At 57.2% G+C, this 17,674-nt stretch overlaps 1 protein-coding gene across 2 annotated transcripts; it reads left to right on the top strand.

Annotated features, from left to right (window-relative positions):
- Positions 1 to 1,429: 1,429 nt before the first annotated feature.
- On the top strand, positions 1,430 to 16,271 carry PDK2 (pyruvate dehydrogenase kinase 2). Of its 2 annotated transcripts, XM_037494044.2 has the most exons (11): positions 1,430 to 1,658; positions 3,471 to 3,612; positions 9,561 to 9,632; positions 10,009 to 10,193; positions 10,686 to 10,775; positions 10,973 to 11,050; positions 13,431 to 13,507; positions 13,603 to 13,701; positions 13,876 to 13,983; positions 14,562 to 14,675; positions 15,201 to 16,271. In XM_037494044.2, the coding sequence occupies exons 1-11, from the start codon at positions 1,541 to 1,543 to the stop codon at positions 15,339 to 15,341; spliced, it is 1,224 nt and encodes a 407-aa protein (XP_037349941.1). In that variant the 5' UTR covers positions 1,430 to 1,540; the 3' UTR covers positions 15,342 to 16,271. The 2 variants fall into 2 exon arrangements, with proteins under 2 accessions (XP_037349941.1, XP_037349942.1); XM_037494045.2 differs by lacking the exon at positions 9,561 to 9,632 and having other exon boundaries at positions 1,515 to 1,658.
- The last annotated feature ends 1,403 nt before the right edge of the window (positions 16,272 to 17,674 follow it).

Genomic DNA, 17,674 nt, shown 5'->3' with positions numbered 1-17,674 from the left:
ATCCAGACAGAAGAGATGGCATTTGCAAAAGCCTGGAGGCTGGTTCAAGGCAATAGAAAAGTATGGCTGGGTATTGAGCAGTGGAGAGAGATGGCTGGAGGGTTAAGCCAAAGCGGATCGTGCAAGAACTGGAAAGGCTCCAGAAGTGGAGAGGAAATGAAAGGCAGAGCAGGGAAAGTAAACAAATATGTTTCTGAGACTGACCTGAGAGCCTCAGCTTCCCCATCCGTAAAATGGGTTTAATAGCACATTTGAGAATTAAATGAGATAATCCATGCAAATAGCGCTTGGCGCACAGGTTATATATTCACTCAGCTATGAGTCCCTTCCATTGTCAAGCCTTGCACGTGACTCTGTGTTGGCCATAATCACAGGCTGCCGTAAATAACTATTTGCTTATGCATTTCTCTCCCAAACTGAGAAGTGACCAATGGAAAAGACCATGTCTTCATGCTGTCTGGGTTTCCAGTTCCCAGCACAAAGCCTGGGGCATATTCCGTACCTGGTGGGTGACAATCCAGGACTGAAAGAGAACCAAAGCCTCCAACATGCCAGTCGCAAAACTGGCCACATGGAGTTCAATCACAGGAGCACCTGCGCACCTGCCTAGGAGAAGGCAGGGGCTGCTGGGGAAGAGGGGGCTCTTGCCCCACCACAACACCCCCAAGCTCTGACCCTGCCCCCAGCATAAATCACCTTCCAGGACCTTTCTCTAAGATGGCCCAGCGTAAGGAAGGTTGCTTTCTCAGCTCAAAAGAACTAGAGAACGGTAAGAGGAGATGCTTTGAATGTCGTCCTAGTAGGGCTGGTAATGGGGATGACCCCCACCAGCCCCAGTTATTGAGGGTTTTGACCGAGTAGTTTCTAACCAGAAAAGCAAATGCCTTTTCTGAGCCATTTGGAGCTTTGGGGGTGAGTGGGTTGCAAGACCACAGGAGGAAATAGGATGGGCCTGTACCCCAAGTTCGCAAATACTCTCATCTCAGCCACCATCACCTAGACTGGGAACCCACTGGCGCCCCGGGGAGACCGGGACAGGCCACGCGGGCAGCTTCGGGAGGAAAACGATTCGCTGGAATTTATCCTACAGTTTCACGGGAGACGCGCCAAGGCGGCTCGGGGAGGGGAAGGGAAAGGAAGGATCTCGGAGCAACAGCCGGCATCCGGGGCCGGAGGGGTTAACCCGGGCTGGCTGCGGAGGAAGGGGCGGAACAGAGGGCCGGGAGGGAGGCGGGCGCGCGGCGCGGACTCCGGAACCCGGCAGGCCGCGGGGCGCACCCACCGGGTTAAGGGGGCGGGCCCCGGGGAGAAGCCACGTGCCGGGGCGGGCGCCTATTGGCTCCCCGGGAGTTGTTTGTGCGCGGCCATTGGCGGCGTCGGGGCGCCCCGACGAGCCGATTGGCCGGGGCCCGGAGGGCCGCCGGGGCCGGGGCCGGGAGGAGGCGGCCGAACCGCGTCGCTGGGCCGGCTGGGCCCTGCCGAGTGCGAGCGCCCCGGAGCCGAGCCGAGCCGAGCCGAGCCCAGCCCGCCCGCGGCCGCCATGCGCTGGCTCCGCGCGCTGCTGAAGAACGCGTCCCTGGCAGGGGCGCCCAAGTACATCGAGCACTTCAGCAAGTTCTCCCCGTCCCCGCTGTCCATGAAGCAGTTTCTGGACTTCGGTGAGGGGTGGAGGGCGCTGGCTGGCAGCCGGGGCCGCGGGGAGCCGGGCGGGGCGGAGGAAGGGGCCTGGCCGGGGCGGATTCGGGCGGAGGGAAGGCGAGGCCCTGAGTGACAGGGAAGGGTGCCTGGAGGGGTGCGGGCAGGAAAGGGTTAACGGGGAGAACGGGACTGGCGGGCCTGGAAAGATTAAGCGTTCCCAGGTTGGAGACGTTCTGACCGGACTATTAATGGGAAGGGGTTGGGGGGGCACTGAGATGCAGGGGTCCGAGGGGCCTGCCTGGGCTTTGTGAGGGGCTCTTGGAGAGGAGGGGGCAGTGCGGTGCAGTAGGGCGCCAAGGGAGTAGTGTGGACCAGGCTCTACAGGCTTAAGGGTGGTTGTCCTGGAGCTTCTCAGAGGGGGACAGAGAAGAAATGTTGGGGGAGGGTGGTTGCTATTGGGAGTAACAGGCAAGGTAGGGAGGCACCGCCATCCGAAAGGACGCTTGAACTGGGCTGGACACGGAGGTGTCAGTTTGGGGAAGGGCCCTCTGAGAAGATGCCAACAGGAGAGGGGCCCCCGGCCAGTACAGGAGCTGGCCATCAGCCGTTCCAGCGGGCAAGGACACTTGAAGATCAAGTCTGTTTTTGCCTGGCCGCCTCTCCACAGCTGGACAGTGGCCCAGGACACCATGAGGTGGAGTCAGGAGCTTTGTACCCACCCCTGGCAGCCCCTGCGTTCCTGGGTCAGGATCTCCACTGCTGGCATTCTGGGGGTGGCTTCTGGAGCAGGAGCAAGGCTGTACCAGCACGGTGACGGAAACAGGCATTGTGTGGGCTCTCTGTGTCCACACGGTATTTCCATGGTGCCGACTGGGGGTGTCCAGGCCTCTCAAGAGTTGAGGAGCTGGTGCCTGGCTCACATTACAACTGCGTCACCAGTGGGAGGGGGCAGAGAGGCAGCAGGCATGACCAGGGCACCTATTCCCCAGGACTCATTGGCCTGGCCCCCTGCCCTGTTTGAGCCACCTCCTTACAGGAAAGCCTCCTGGGCCCACTCCTAACAGCTGTCCAGTCCAGGCAGGATCCCAGTTACAGAAATGTCACAGCCAGGAGGGACTCACTGTAGGACTTGGTCCACTTATAGTATAGTGGGGAAATTGAGGCCTTCAGAAGGATGGTGACAATACGGAATATGATAGTTGGAGCAGAACCTGGACTAGAACCCAGGTCTTCTGATTCTAGGCCATGGCCTCATTCTTCTTCGACCTCCTCTTCATCTTGAAGCCAGACCAAGGACCAAGGAATAGAGGGCTCATATTTCTGGGCTCTGGTCATAGGTAGGCATTAGGGCAGGGCAGCACTGCCATGGGCATCAAGACCAGCAAGGTGCCAGTGGGCTGGGTCCTGGGTCCAGACAGCTGCAGTGGTCCAGGCATAGCTCCCCTCAGCCAGGGCCCACCTGGGTAGGGGTAGATTTCCCTCTACCTCCCCAAACCACCCCCCAAAGTGAGTGGTAAGAAGAAAAGATAGAATAAATGAGGTAACTTAGGCCAGAGACAGCTCCAAGTGGGCTTGGGAGTGACCCTGTCCCCGAGGTTGAAGGCAGGCAGACTTCAGCTGGGGCTGGGGAGAGCATGCAGCCTCGTAAGAATCAGGCAGGCTGTGAAGGTGGCAGCACCATTGGGGATTAGGAGAGTTGTCTTGCTCTTTGACCCAGGTCTTGTCTTCTCTGAACCCTCAGGAAATGAGGGACATGGTTAATCAGATTCCGGAGCTGACCTCTGGCTCAGTGGGTGCCAGTTCTGCAGGCTCAGGGTTTTCTCTACCCCCAGGGTCCAGCAATGCCTGTGAGAAGACCTCGTTCACCTTCCTCAGACAGGAGCTGCCAGTGCGCCTGGCTAACATCATGAAAGAGATCAACCTGCTTCCAGATCGGGTGCTGGGCACACCCTCAGTGCAACTGGTACAAAGCTGGTGAGCCCTGGCTAGGTGCCCATTGTCATATGCCCCTGGGCGTGGAGGTGGGGTCTTCTTGCTCCCAGCAGCTTTGAGGGAGGGGAGGTACACAGGCTTCAAGTGCCAAGTTGTTGCCCAAGGTCAAGTAGGAAGACTAGGCCAGAGCAGGGACTACGATCAAGTGCCTACACATACTTTCTATGTCTGTGCAACAGCCCTAAACTTACCAACCTGCTTTCTCTGGAAACCCAGGATCCACCTAGGAAATCACTGCTTTCACAGTCAAAGCCCCAAGCCAGGCTAATGTCAGCGTTCTCCACCAGCTCTGGACCTAGAATCCCAGCACCTGTTGGGTAATATTTACCTGGGGCAACTTTGTGGGAAACAGAGAAACAGGAAGAAGCAAATCTTCAAACAAATTATATAATCCAGGTTATAAGTCAGACTGTTTGGGATGTTGGAAAACATTCAAATAGATAAAGGGTTAGCCCAGTACACCCCAGAGAGCCCTGGAGTGGCAAAGACTGTAATTGTATTGCACAGAACAGCAGTTGCAGGGGACAATCTCAGGGAGGTTCACCTAAGAAGACTGTCCAGGGTTAAGCAACTGGATGGCATTAACCCATGGCCAGTCACGAGAAGAATAAACCAGAGTTTACTCTGTAACTGGGCATGTAAACAGCTGGTCTTCCTTGGTCTCCAGTGGTTTCTGTGCAGAAACCTTTCGCTTGATCTCACAGCTGCGGGACAGTGCCAGGGGCATGGCTGTGGTTTCCTCTGCACCCAGGAGCATGTGTCACACCTTTTTATCCAGCACCATGCTGGGTATAGGAAACCGCAGCAGCAGCTGCTGGAGGCGGCTGGGGTGGAGGGTGGTAATCTTGTGGGGAAAATAAAAGAGGGTAACCTGAGGGCTAGATAGGTAGTGACAAGAGCAGTGAACTGCTGGAGTGGCTTTTATTTAAATTAATCAAACTATTGTTCAACATGGCGGGGTTTCCCCTCATTGCAGAAGTATAACGTGGACTTTGACATTCGGAAAAGGTAGACGGACGAGAATGGTCACCACCGCCCTCCGCCCCATAACCAAACACTGTTACGGCTTTGCAGGGTTTCACTGCTGCCCCTGCGGCATGTTTTCCTCCCTGTAGATAGACACATACATGACTTTTTCTAACTAAGTGAGGTGTGACGAGGAAAGCAGCTTGTACGCCGGGCTGGTATGTAGTAGACACACAATGAAGGTTAGCTCAATCAGAAAGTGGTGTGGAAGTCAAAACGGACACACACCGGAGGTGAAATGTCCCTGGACCCTGCAGGGTTCTTGGTGAGCCTGGACCTCAGACAGAAGGGAAGGGCATTCCAGGCCAAAGGAGCCGCTATGTGAAGGTGTGGAGGAGGAAAGAGCCTGGCTCGGGCATCCAGAATTTCCTCTGTGGGTATAGTCCATCCTGGGCTGCCTGTGGAGGTGGGATGGGCGGGCAGAGGGCCAAGGCTGATTTTCACGCAGCCCAACCAGGTCACCCTCGCTGGGCCCTGAACCACAGCTATCCAGGACCTCTGAGCCAAGCAGCATTTCCCGCCGTGGGGAGTTATGGAAGTTTCAGGGAGGAGACAGAAGGTGCCATCTGTTCTCTCCTCACCTCCTCCAGTCTGTCCGGCTGCTAGACCTGGCTGCCTCTCCAGCTGGCCCCTGATTCCAGGACAGGGCTTCTCAGCCCCTCCCTGAACACTGTGTTCTTGGGAGAGCTGGAGGGGTACAAGGGGGGTGGAGCAAGCAACTGCTGAGCTGCCCATAACATTCTGTGCCCCCGACAGAAGACCTTCCTGAGAATCAGCTACCCCACGTGGGAGCTTGGCATGACTGATTCTTCCCTCAAAGACTGGGAGAGGTGACAAGCAACAGCAGGAGGGAGTGGAGTTAGACAAGAGTGAACACTGCCCGGTGGATGATTCAGCGTAGAGGGGTGCAGGCCAAGGGATTGCTGGAGCGTCCCGACACACTGAGGAGACAGCCTCCTGAGATTGTTCCAGAGAATGGGCATCAGCTGCAGCAAGAGAGACTGAGGTCTGAGGGCAGGAAGATCTTCCTGACAGGGACGAGAGTGCACAATGCAGAACTCCTCCTCCAGGAGAAGCCCCTTGCCAGCTCGGGTGCTGCAGGCAGTAGAGGGTAGAGGCTGGGTCTGCATGGGACAAGGAGGTGACCTGCAAGGAGCCTGGCAAAGGGTCACTAACCTCAGAGTCTAAAGAGTAAGGAGCAAAACCTCCCTTTTTGAAAACAGGAAAGTCCTGTCCAAATGCTATTAGTAGCAACAGTGGTAATAATTAATAAGTGGTGAGAGGTAATAGAGTTTGTACTCAGCTGGTGAGAGATTCTGGGCAGGAATTACTGTGGGCAAGTTGAAGATTCTTGATTCTAAGTAAATCTGATAAATTAGTTCAGACTTGGACACCCTGGTCTAGCAGGACTCTGTTTGGGAAGGGACTGGAAGGCAGTGGAAAGCCCAGGGCCTGGTGTCAGCGTGCCTGTCTTGGAGGCTTTGCCACTTTCTAGATGCATCGTCCTTGGCAAAGCACACTGCCTTGCTGAGCCTCAGCTGCCTCATCTGTCAAATGGGGACCCATTCTTCTTTCTAAGATGTGTTTGCAGAGCTCTGCAAACACAAGCTTCGGAGCTCAGCGTGATGGGAGGGAGGAGCTTACAGAAATTTGTGTGCCGGCTCCTGTCTAGAGCATAGACGGGGTAACTCGAACTCCTCTCAGGAGAGAAAGAGCTGAGGGAGAGTGTGCAGCAGGAGGGGAAGTGCTTCCAGAACACGGAGGGTTAAGGGAGAGTCTCGGAGTCGAATCAAGTCAAGAGTCGAATCAAGAGTCACTCCTATCACTGAGTCCTGGGGTGGGAGTGGGGGTACAGTTTGGGAGGTTTGGCCAGCACCTTCTCATGAACTTCCCTTGCCTGTCAGCCTTGGGCCGGGGGAAGGAGCCCACCACCCCCCCACAGGAACCAGTCCTGGTGCTTGAGAAGAATCACTACAGCATGGCTGTGGGCTCCCGAGGCCTGCTCTGTGCCGGCCCGGGACTGGGGCTTAGGCAAGCCCTCCCCCTGAGTCCCTGCACCTCTCCTTGCATACTCCCAAGAGCCGCGACCTGCATCTCCTTTCCCCGCACTGCAGTCCCAAGTGCTGACTGCCTAAAACCCATTCTGTGGACAGGGGCCTCTTTGGGCCACAGCCAGCAATAGGACCTAAGTGGGCCTGGCTCAGGGCCGGTGCCTGCCACCTTCCAGGGGGCACTTCCAGATGCAGGACATGTGTCCCCTCCCATCCTCGCACGGTCATTGCCTTGTGCATACTCCTGTCACCAGCAGCTGTGGGCACTAATGTGACAGTGCTCACACCCGCACACATGCAGGGGCACAGGCTTACTCTGCCCTGCTCCCACACAAGCTTGTGTGTGCTGCCTCCCCCCACCTCATGCCCATGCACACACGTGCACACTCCCACCCACACTCCTTGCACCTCTCCCAGATGCCACCCCTTTCCCCACACAAATCCAGGGCTCTGGACTGGCTAGACAGCCCTGGAAAGCAGGGTTGAGGGCCTCCACATTCCGTGGGTGAGGACAGGCAGACTGTTTACTGCTGAGGCCGAGGCGCTCCCTGTGGCATCACCATGGGCCCCACCACCTACTCTGCCTGACAGAGCAAGTAAACCCAACAGTGACGAGTGACAACATCTGTCATCGCACCACTGCGTTCACACCTCCTGTGTCTAAGCCCAGGTCTTTTTCTGGCCCTCAGAGAAGAGGGCTGCCCAGGAGCCAATGCTGCTCCCTTCAGCATCTCTCCCTTTAGGCCCAGGGTCTGGTCTCTGCAAAATCTGGTGTGCTGGGTCCATGGGGGGCTTCAGGCCAGGGCAGGGGCCTCCAGGGAAAATCCTCATCCCCTCCTTTCCCTTCCCACAGCACGCCCAGGACCCCTCCTCTGCAGGAGTGATGGGGAGGCAGCAGGAATTGTTGCCCTGCCTCACAGTTCAGGAGACTGAGCTTGAGCCCCCAGCCCTCAGTCCCTCCTGGTACCTTGTGCTCTACTTCATTAGTCATGTGACCCCACAGGGTTCCTTTTGGCAGCCACAGAGAGGCTGCACCAACAGCTAGAGCCCAGGCCCTACCCTGGCTGCTCGGACCCTGATCCTCCTCCCAAACCCCCATCCGCTCCCACCCCCCATTCCACTTCCCCCACTCCCACCAAACAACGGCCAAGTGAGTCAGGGCCTTCTGCTCCAACCCTTCCCTCCTTGTCTGCCTCCCCCCAGCTCTTGGGATAGGACTTCCCGCTCTCCAGCTGCTCCCCCTTTCCTCTTCCTGCCCCAGCATTGCCCACTTACCGGTCCTCTCCCCTAGCCCCTCCTCTGGAGCTCTGTCCCGGGTGTGGCCAGGGAGCTTGGGGGTGGAGGCATGGGACCTTGCAGAGAGAATCCCAGTTCTGCACATTAACACCTCATCTATAGAATGGGCCCAGCGTAGCGCCTCCTCAGGGGTCACTGTACAGGTCGGAGGGGGAGCACAGGCAGGCACAGAGCAGGGCCTTGACACCAGGCTGCTGGCTGCCACTGCATCTACGTCAGTAGCACCGCTGTTAGGACCAGTGTAGATTGCTGAGTGGATGGTTGTATGGTATAGACTTGGAGTCAGTCAGACCCGGGTTTGAATCCCAGCACCACCACTTGACTGTGTGGCCTGGAATATATCACCTGCCCTTTCTGAGCTGGCTTCCTAGTCCCCCAAAATGGAGCAATACTGCACGCTGAAGGCTGCTGGCGGGGTGGGAGCCTGTGTGGACTCTGAGCTGGGGTGGGCTTTGATGCGCATTATGCTCCAGGGAGGATGAGGATTGTCTGCTGGGCACCAGTGGATTGCTCCTGCCCCTGGTGCTCCCCTCCCATCCTCAACAGTGCCACCTCCTGTCACACGCTTTGCCAGCCCTGGTTGGGAGGGCAGACCAGGAGCGCCAGGACTGAGACAAGTCCATCCTGCCATTGGTGCTGACCACAGCATGACAGACTAAAGCGCAGTGTGATTTGGAGCCTGTGCCCAGCACAAGCAGGCAGAGGGGGTCCGTGCTGCTCAGAGACTCAAGATGCCCTGAACTGCTGACAGTGCTTAAAGCACCACTCATAAGGAGGCGACGTTTCGGGAGTGCGCGCTGTGTGCTCCGTGCTGTGCAGTGATCACATTTAATCCTCACTGAGAAGCAGTGACAGCAGAAGGCACCAGTGGGCACCTTCTGCCTCAGCGGACCTGACCCTCTTGCAGAAGTGCCTGGCCTTCCTGGCTCAGGGCACCCCACGCTCCCTTTGCTTGCCCAGCTCTTTTCAAGGTCCTGGGGAAACTGACCTTCTGACCAGATGTGGACGGAGGGGATAATGGGGGCCCTTTGGAGTAGAAAGAGCTCTCCAGGCTCTCCATGGGCTCCAGCCCCACCCAGGGACAAAGCTGGGCATGTGCCTACCCCAACCCCATGCGCTAACCCCTACCCCACGCTCCCCATCCACCATCCAGGCCCTGAGGCAGAGTGACAGCTCCTAGTGCCCAGCCCTGGCCCACTTGGCCTGGTGTCCTCTTTGCTGGCCCTTGGTCAAGCTCCCCTCTCCAGTCTGGGCCTCAGCCTCCTAATCGGTGAGAACATGTGGTTGGGATGACCTCCCAGCCTCTTCTGAGGCACTGCTCTGGGATTCCAAAGCAAGAATGCCATAAAGAGGACCAATAAATTAGAGGTTTTCTGGCATAACTTGCTGTGTTGTCAGGGAGATGCACTTATGGATGAAACAGAAAACTGGCGAGGCTGATTGTTACCCAGCGCAGCTCTGCGGGTGACCCCAGGAGGGACAGAACTAGGGTGAAACCTGTGAGTTGGGCGGGGGCTCCTGGCTCGAGCTGAGCAAGGTTCTCCTACACATACACAGGTATGTTCAGAGTCTCCTGGACATCATGCAGTTTCTGGACAAGGACCCCGAGGACCATCGTACCCTGAGCCAGTGAGGAAGGGCCCTGCTTGGGAGTGGGAGGCAGATGCAGGCCAGGGGCACCTTGGTCATAGCCCTGGGGCAGGACACTAGCAGGTTGGAAGGAATGACTCCTGCCCTGCGGGGTATCCAGTCTGGGGGGAAGACCCGTCCTCTGTGTGCCCTGAGTCTGATGTGGGGATCCAGGACCCACTCCTGGGGGTGGTCACACAGGCCGTGGGGGAGTCAGGGCAGGCTTGGGGAGGAGTGTGGAGGACGCTGGTGTCTGTCAGTAGGAAGGGTGGAGGTGAGGGAAGACACAAGAATGAAGATCAGAAGCAGGGGGTGTGGGAGGAGGGTGACCTGGGGCTGGAACTGGGTGGGGGCCTATGTGTACCCTCCCCCGCAGGTTCACCGACGCACTGGTCATCATCCGGAACCGCCACAACGATGTGGTGCCCACCATGGCACAGGGCGTGCTGGAGTACAAGGACACCTACGGCGACGACCCCGTCTCCAACCAGAACATTCAGTACTTCCTGGACCGCTTCTACCTCAGCCGCATCTCCATCCGCATGCTCATCAACCAGCACAGTGAGCGCGCGGCGGAGGGGCACTGCCGTGGCCACCTCGCCATTAGGGCTGAGATGTTTACAGAGGCCAAATCACTTCATCTCTTTAAAAAGTGTTAAATGCAGTGACCATCAGAGGTCATAGGCATCAAAAGTCATCACATAAGGAAACTGTGTTGTTTAGGTCCTCATTTCAGGAGTATCCCATCCTTTACAAGACGGCAAATTTTTTTAAGTGGTATAGGGAAAGGGAAGAATAACTACAATGTGGGATGAGATCCTGGAGAACAATGGTTCAGGCCTGCCAAGGCTGAGCCAGGAATGGGGGGTCAGAGCCAGGAATGGGGGGGTCAGAGCAGGGGAGAGAGGGCAGGAGGTTGAGGGGGTGTGGGTTGAGGGTGTGCAGCATTCAGGTGAGAGGCATTAGAAAGAGAGAGAGCTGGAGAGTGCTGGGGGAGAGGGAATGTTGGGGTGGGCTCTGGGGCCCTGCCAGCAGCACCCTTCCTTCCCCCAGCCTTGATCTTTGATGGCAGCACCAACCCAGCCCACCCAAAACACATCGGCAGCATTGACCCCAACTGCAACGTCTCCGATGTGGTGAAAGGTAGGCCGCGCCCCTGGCTCCCTTGGCTGCAGAGGAACCTGATGAGCCCTCCTAGCTTCGCTGGTCAGGGGAGTGACTCATTCCCCATGGTGGGCACCACCTACCCATGGGTTTAATGTTGGTGTTGCCCAATGTCAGTGCCAAGGGCTGCCTACTGGAGGGGACACCCCATTCCCTGAGTGGCCTCTCTCTCTTAGATGCCTATGACATGGCCAAGCTCCTGTGCGACAAGTATTACATGGCCTCCCCTGACCTGGAGATCCAGGAGGTCAATGGTAAGGCTGTGTGTGTATGTGTGTGTGTGTGTCTATCTGTCTGTCTAAGGGTGAGGACATGGGAGAGGAAGGTTAGACGTGGCATCAGGAAATGGATTGTCTTCTGAGCAGAAGAGAAGCAGCTATTCATATATTATTTTATTTTTTATTTTTTATTTTTTTTAATAGAGGCATGTTTTATTTATTTAGTTATTTGTTTGTTTTGTTTATACAAGCACTGGGTACAGTCAGAAGCGCGGGAGGGTGAGAGAATTCACCAGAGCCAGAGCAGGGAGCACAGCAGGCAGAAGGACCGAAGTACACTGCTGGGGGGAGCAGCGGGCGGCAGGAGAGGTCTGCGCGCCATGTGGGACCCTCCTCCGGTGTCAGGGGAGCAGCGGGGGATCAAACCTGCGCCACAGAGGCCACGGGCAGCTTCGCAACCCAGCGCTCAACCGCTGCGCCACCGGGGAGGCCCCATGTATTATTTTAATTGTCCTTACTATTAATCCATTTGCTAAATATCAATAGTTATTATGCAGTTGAAAAGACAAAGTCCCTGTTCTCATGGAGCTTACATTCTTGGTACTGTGGGGGATGTGGCCTTTAACTAGTGAACAAATAAACAAGACCACTTCAGATTGTGATGACTAACAGACAGGAAATAAATTGGAGAGACAGGACAGCAAGCAGTGGCTTAGCTAGGACAACAGCTTGTCTGCCTTCCCAGAATCCAAATAACAGTAGTTTCATTAAAAGAGACGTTTCTGTCTCTCTAGCCCCCAGGGTGGAATGGTCAGGCCAGCTCCCCACTCTCCTGCCTCGTGTCCAGGGAGAGCCCAGTGTATTGTTGAACAGTCGGGTCCATAGCCCTCGCTGCTGCAGCAGCAGAGAGGCTAGGAGTTCAGGCTCTGCATGGGCAGCCACGCGCCCACTTAAAATATTGGGGAAGAAGGTGTCTGTTACTATAAAAGGAGGAAGGATGACTGCAGGGTCCTCCTTTAAATAAGGTGTTCAAGGCCCAGATGGAGCAGTGTGCTGGGCTGGGGGACTGAAGGGCTGATGAGGGGCAGAGACGGTCTGCGGTGTGCAGACCCTGGCCATGGACAGGATTTCGAGTGCAGCTTGAAGGGTCTGAAGGGCTTGAAGCACGGTGCTGACAAGTCTGAGTTACATTCCAAAGATACTTGGGGGTGGAGGAGGCTGGAGAGGACATGGGAAGACCTGTTAGGAGGTTATGACAGGAAGCCAGGCAGGGGGAGGGGAGGGCAGTGTTGATGAATGGAAGGGGTGGGTTTAATTGATAACTATTTGGGAGGTAGAGGTGTCAAGCCTTGTAGAAGAGCCAGGGCCTTAGAGGTGGGGAGCAGCAGGGACCTGGGAGTTACCTCTTCCCTCTCCCTCTTGCACCTGCCCATGTGCTGAAAGCTTGCAGTGTATCTTGCCTCTGTACTTCGAAGTCACCCTACCCACACCCTAGTCTTCCCTAGGACCCAGTTCAAGTCCAGCTCCTCGGAAAAGCCTTCCCAGGCCCCCCAGACAAGACAGTTAGGCGCTGCCCACCCCAGGTATAGCTCTGTGCGGCCCTGTTGGTGTCACTCGGGGGCAGAGTCCAAAGGGCAAGTGACTGCCTCAGTTGCCCCCACAGTGAAGCCCAGGGTGCAGCAGCCAGTGTGGAGGACTGTTGTGGGCCATTGTGTGCTTCTCTCTCTGGGCTTGGTCTTCTGAGTGGGTGGGGCTGAGTGTCGCTGCTCTCTCTCGCCAGGCACAGGGCTGGAGATCCCTTCATTCATTGACCGGTTGCACATTTATTGAACTGCTACATGCAGAGCTCTCTGCTGGGCACCAGAAACAGACCGGCAGTCCCTACCACCAAGAAACTTGCCAGCTAGAGTAGTTCTTGGGGAACAGGGTGCTGCTGTCAAAATTATCCAGGAAGCACCCTTTTCCCTCCACCCTGGGTGAAAAAGCTCTCCGAGGATTTGTGTGCTAGTCACTGGCTGGATATAGCATAGGTGGATTTTATTGGAATGGGTGATTGATGGGTAGATGGGTGAACCAGTGGTGGAGGCGTGGATGGGTCTGTACTCTGAAGGAGAGATGAGGAGGATAGAGGTTTAACAGATGCCTGGACTGCAGGATGTGTGGTGGAATGGACACTGGGTGAGTGGGTAGAGGAGTTAATGGCTGCTGGATGGGTAGATAGGTTTAATGAATGGATGGATGGACAGACACACAGCTAAAGATGGGTACCGTGTGGATAGGTGTGTGGGTGAATGGACACTGGATGAATGGTGGGTGAATGAACGAATGCTGAATGGGTGGTTGACTGCGGGGTGAAGCGATGCTGAATTGTGACCACTTGACAATTTCCTGATCTCTGGTCTTAATGCCCTGGCAGCATCCGACACCAAACAGCCAATCCACATGGTCTACGTGCCCTCCCACCTCTATCACATGCTTTTTGAACTCTTCAAGGTGAGGAGGCCGGGGGACGCCCCTTTCCGGATGGAGGGTGCTCAGCACTAGGTGTTTCTCATTGTTTCTCCTTTTCTCCCCCTTCCACTCCCCAGAATGCCATGCGGGCGACAGTGGAAAGCCACGAGTCCAGCCTGGTCCTCCCACCTATCAAGGTCATGGTGGCCTTGGGGGAGGAAGATCTGTCCATCAAAGTATGTGACCTTTGACTTCAGGGACCACAGAACTGTGGGGTGGGGACTTTGCTCCTGCTGGGAGTTGCACTTGGAGAAGACCTCAGGATGGGGAGACCACGAGGTCAGGGGTACGGGGCGGGGGTGTGTGGAAACTGAGGTCCGGAGAGGCCCTGGCACATCCTGTCTCCCCAGATGAGTGACCGAGGTGGGGGTGTTCCCTTGAGGAAGATTGAGCGACTCTTCAGCTACATGTACTCCACAGCACCCACGCCCCAGCCGGGCACTGGGGGAACCCCATTGGTGAGATGACTTCACTCAGCACCTCCTACCCGCTGTCTGCCTTTTCCTCTTCTCATCGAGCCGTTGCCCTTCCCCGCCTCTGGCTTCCTGTCTCCCATGGCCTCTCCATGCTTGTGGGGCTGTGTGTGACGTCTGTCACCTTTCCCTTGTCCGGGCCTCCCTTCTCCCATCTCTCCCCAGCCTGCACCCCTCTCCCTGTTGTGGGTGACTGTCATATTTCCCCAGTTCTCCCTCTGCCCTTACCTCCCCCCAAGTTACTACCTTTTTTGTGGCATGTTCAACTCACCAGCACCTCCCTGTCCATTTCCAGCGGAGGAGAGGGCTGAGATGGGGAAATCGAGGCTCACAGAAGCCCTTTGACCCGCCCAGCCCCCACCTACCTGTCCTCGCCTTGTGCCTCCTCACCTTCTCCCCTCACCCCTCATGCCCATCTTCTTTCTCTCCTCTTTCTCACCCCTTCTGGGGATTCCCCTTTACAACCCTCCAACCCCAGTACTCCTCAGCCAGCACCTCTGCCCCCTGCAGCTCCAGGAGATCAGCACAGCTGCCTCACCCTGCTTTCTTCCTGCCCCTTGCAGGCCGGCTTTGGCTATGGGCTCCCCATTTCCCGCCTGTATGCCAAGTACTTCCAGGGGGACCTGCAGCTCTTCTCCATGGAGGGCTTTGGGACCGACGCCGTCATCTATCTTAAGGTAAGGCCCCTGCCCTGGGTCCTGTTGCTGATGGGTCGGGCAGGATTGGCCTGCTTTTAGGCTTCAGTTCCAGCCTTCTGATCCTTTCCTGAGAATCAGAGCAAAGCTGCAGTTCCCCAACCCTAGATACCCCCAGCTTGGCAGGCCATTTCAGGGAGTCCATGGTCCATGATTAAGACCCCTGTTCTGGGAACCCTTGACTTGTCAGACCCTGCAGGGAGGGGAACCACAGAGATTTTTGTCATTCAGCTTGGGGGTACAGAGGCCCAGAATTGGTGACCTTGTTGAAGGTCACACAGCCCAGCCTCCTTCCTCTCCCTCCCTGACTTTGGGGTGGGCAAACTTCTTGAACGGGCAGGAACAAGACACAGAAGGACAGACCCTTCCATGGGTCTCTCTGGGCTGAGTCACCTGATTCGCTGACTCAGATAAGGGGTGGCCTGTGTGGGCCTGGTCAGTGGCCCCCACAGCCCACAGTGTGGCTAGACTCAGGGAGGCGGGAGAATTGACCCTGCTGCCCCTCAGGCCCTGTCCACAGACTCGGTGGAGCGCCTGCCTGTCTACAACAAGTCTGCCTGGCGCCACTACCAGACCATCCAGGAGGCAGGCGACTGGTGCGTGCCCAGCACGGAGCCCAAGAACACGTCCACATACCGCGTCAGCTAGGGGCGTGCTGCTCCCATGGGTGTGGACTGCTGTCTCCGGGACTGGTCACCACGGGGACCCTCCCCAGGGCAGGGGAGGCTCCCCCTGATGACCAGCTTCTGTCTAGGGAATCACTGCGGTGACTGGTCTGTCGTGGCCCCTAAGTGCCAATCTCTGTCTCCACTGAGACTCCTAGGTGGTCTCCCTGGTGGCCAATCTCTGTGGGCGATGCCTGAGGATTGGGGGTGTCTCCACCCTGATGGGATATCCCAGAGATGTTTCCATGGCAGTCCTCCTCCTGAGGCCAGGGCTGCCACTTTTCCAGGGATCCCAGGTCCCCCTCACTGCCCTTCACAGCCCAGGTTTTCCAAATGGACACCCCTGCTTGCCTTATTCCCCTGTCCCGCATGGGCACCTGGCCCTGGACCGTGGTCAGTGTTAGGAAGGGCTGCGTATCCTCAGGCCTGGGGTGGTGAGTGCGGAAGAGGTCGCACCCTGGGCCACCACGAGGACCTGGTCTGGTCCCACCACCTCTTCCTCCACTCTGAGCACTGAGGTCAAGGTGGAGAAGGGGGTGTTCTCACCCAGGGATTCCCCCATCATGGAGGAACCTGGGGACACCAGAGGCTACTGCGCTGCTCGAAGCCCCACCCGAGGCCCCAGCAGTGTCTCTGCCGCCTCCCCTGCCCCGCATGTCCTCACGTGCCCACCTCACCCACATAGCCCTGCCTGAGTGCCAGCCCCGACTCCCACTGTGGCCCAACATGCACCCGCCGGGGGACTGTCTTCTAGGATGCCCTGTGTACATAGCTAGTTTTATAGCCCGGAACAACTCCTTGCCCCTAGCACACAGGGGACTAAAGTCGTGTGCTCCCCCAGTGGCTGTGACGTGCCGCCCATATCCACAGTAAAGACATGGAATGAGACTGTGGTCTGGCTGCTTTCCTGGGGGACGCAGGGGGGCCGTGTGTGCACAGGCACAAGGGCTGCAGTCACTGTGATAGACATACAGTGCCCTCGGGCCACCCAGCCCACTCAGGACGTGAACCCTTGTGTACCCCTAGGGCAACAGCAGGCACAGCCAGCACAGTGCCCCAGACAGGGTACCCCAGCATACTCCAGGCACAGCCCTGCCCAGCCCTCCAACTGGAGCACAGAAAGGTCATTGGCACATCATAAGTGTTTATTGAAATAAGTTGAGTACCACCTCCCCCCGTCACATGCAGGTGGGCACCCGGGTAGTTCTGGACGGCCTCAAAGACCGGGTGCCTCCCAACCTCCCTCCAGCCCCTCCATCAGGCCCAGATGGTGCCAGTGCCCCATATCTCAGTTTCCTTCAGAAGCCCTTCTCCCAACAGACAGCAGAGTGGAAGAAAAGGCTGAGTTCCAGGGCCATGTCCCAGGGCAGAAATGAGGGGGTCCATTTGCACTGGGCCACCCACCACTGCAGCAGTGAGAAGACCCTGACCCTGCTGGTGACTCAGGCCAGTGTCCCAGAGGCCAGGCTGGCTGCTGACTGCTCCACACCTAACGTGCCCTCTACAAGGACAGATGCCACCCCCACCCAGGGGTTGGCCCCCCTCCTTGTGGCCCAATGAACCAGAGCCCACACCACCAGTTCTGGAACCTACGAAGGCCCCAACAGGGACCAGGGCAGTTGGGAGAGGGCCAGTGAACCCTTCTAACCTAGTAGCTTGCAAGGAACCTCCAAGATCTTGCTTCTGCCTGGCTGGGGTAAGGATTTTCCAATTCAGAACACCTAGACCAAGGAGGGGGGTGGCCTCTTCCCACCAGCTCCCATGTTTGCTCTTTCCCCAGAGGGAACAGCAGAAGTGGGGGCCCCTTTGGAAAGTGGGCCAAGGCCAGGCCAAATGGACCCTAACAGGGGCAGCCCAGCACGGATGTCACTCACCAAGGGGACCCAGAGGCGGGAGAGGGGAAAGAAGGCGGAGGTTTTCATCCCCCCATCTCCTGAAGTCCTTGCAAAGCTTGCATGGGGACACCATGCTGCTTTCTGCTCTCCTGCTGAGGAGTGTGGACTGGACGCTACCCTGAGTGTGACTTCTGAACAGTGCACTGCCTGTTCTCTGAGGAGCAGAACAGAGCCCCCCAACACACAGCCCCTGGAAAGCTAGAGAACAACTCTGTCCCCGACCCCTGCCAAGGTGTTCAACCTACCTCTCAGCCCCGGGCCCTGGCCCCATGTCGGGGCCTCTCCAAGGCAGGCTGGCAGGCCTAGCTCTCCGCTGGCCCCTGCACCACTTTGGCCTGAGGGCAGGGGGTCAGACTGATCCGGGCACCTCTGGGCTACCAGACTTACTTCAGAAGTGACCTCTGCCCCCCAGGAACTCTGT

Source organism: Talpa occidentalis, unplaced genomic scaffold (assembly GCF_014898055.3).
Source record: "Talpa occidentalis isolate TD23 unplaced genomic scaffold, MPIMG_talOcc4v2.1 talOcc4.7, whole genome shotgun sequence".
In the NCBI taxonomy this organism is placed as follows: domain Eukaryota; kingdom Metazoa; phylum Chordata; class Mammalia; order Eulipotyphla; family Talpidae; genus Talpa; species Talpa occidentalis.
Note: the sequence above shows the minus strand (reverse complement) of the source record. Positions and strands in the feature narration are given on the sequence as shown.

Bases quoted from the DNA above. Each gene is read 5' to 3' on its own strand.
- PDK2 (XM_037494044.2), top strand. From the start codon at position 1,541: ATGCGCTGGCTCCGCGCGCTGCTGAAGAACGCGTCCCTGGCAGGGGCG. The intron at 1,659-3,470 runs GTGAGGGGTGGA...CTCTACCCCCAG, and splicing joins GAAGCAGTTTCTGGACTTCG to GGTCCAGCAATGCCTGTGAG. The intron at 10,194-10,685 runs GTGAGCGCGCGG...TCCTTCCCCCAG, and splicing joins CATGCTCATCAACCAGCACA to CCTTGATCTTTGATGGCAGC.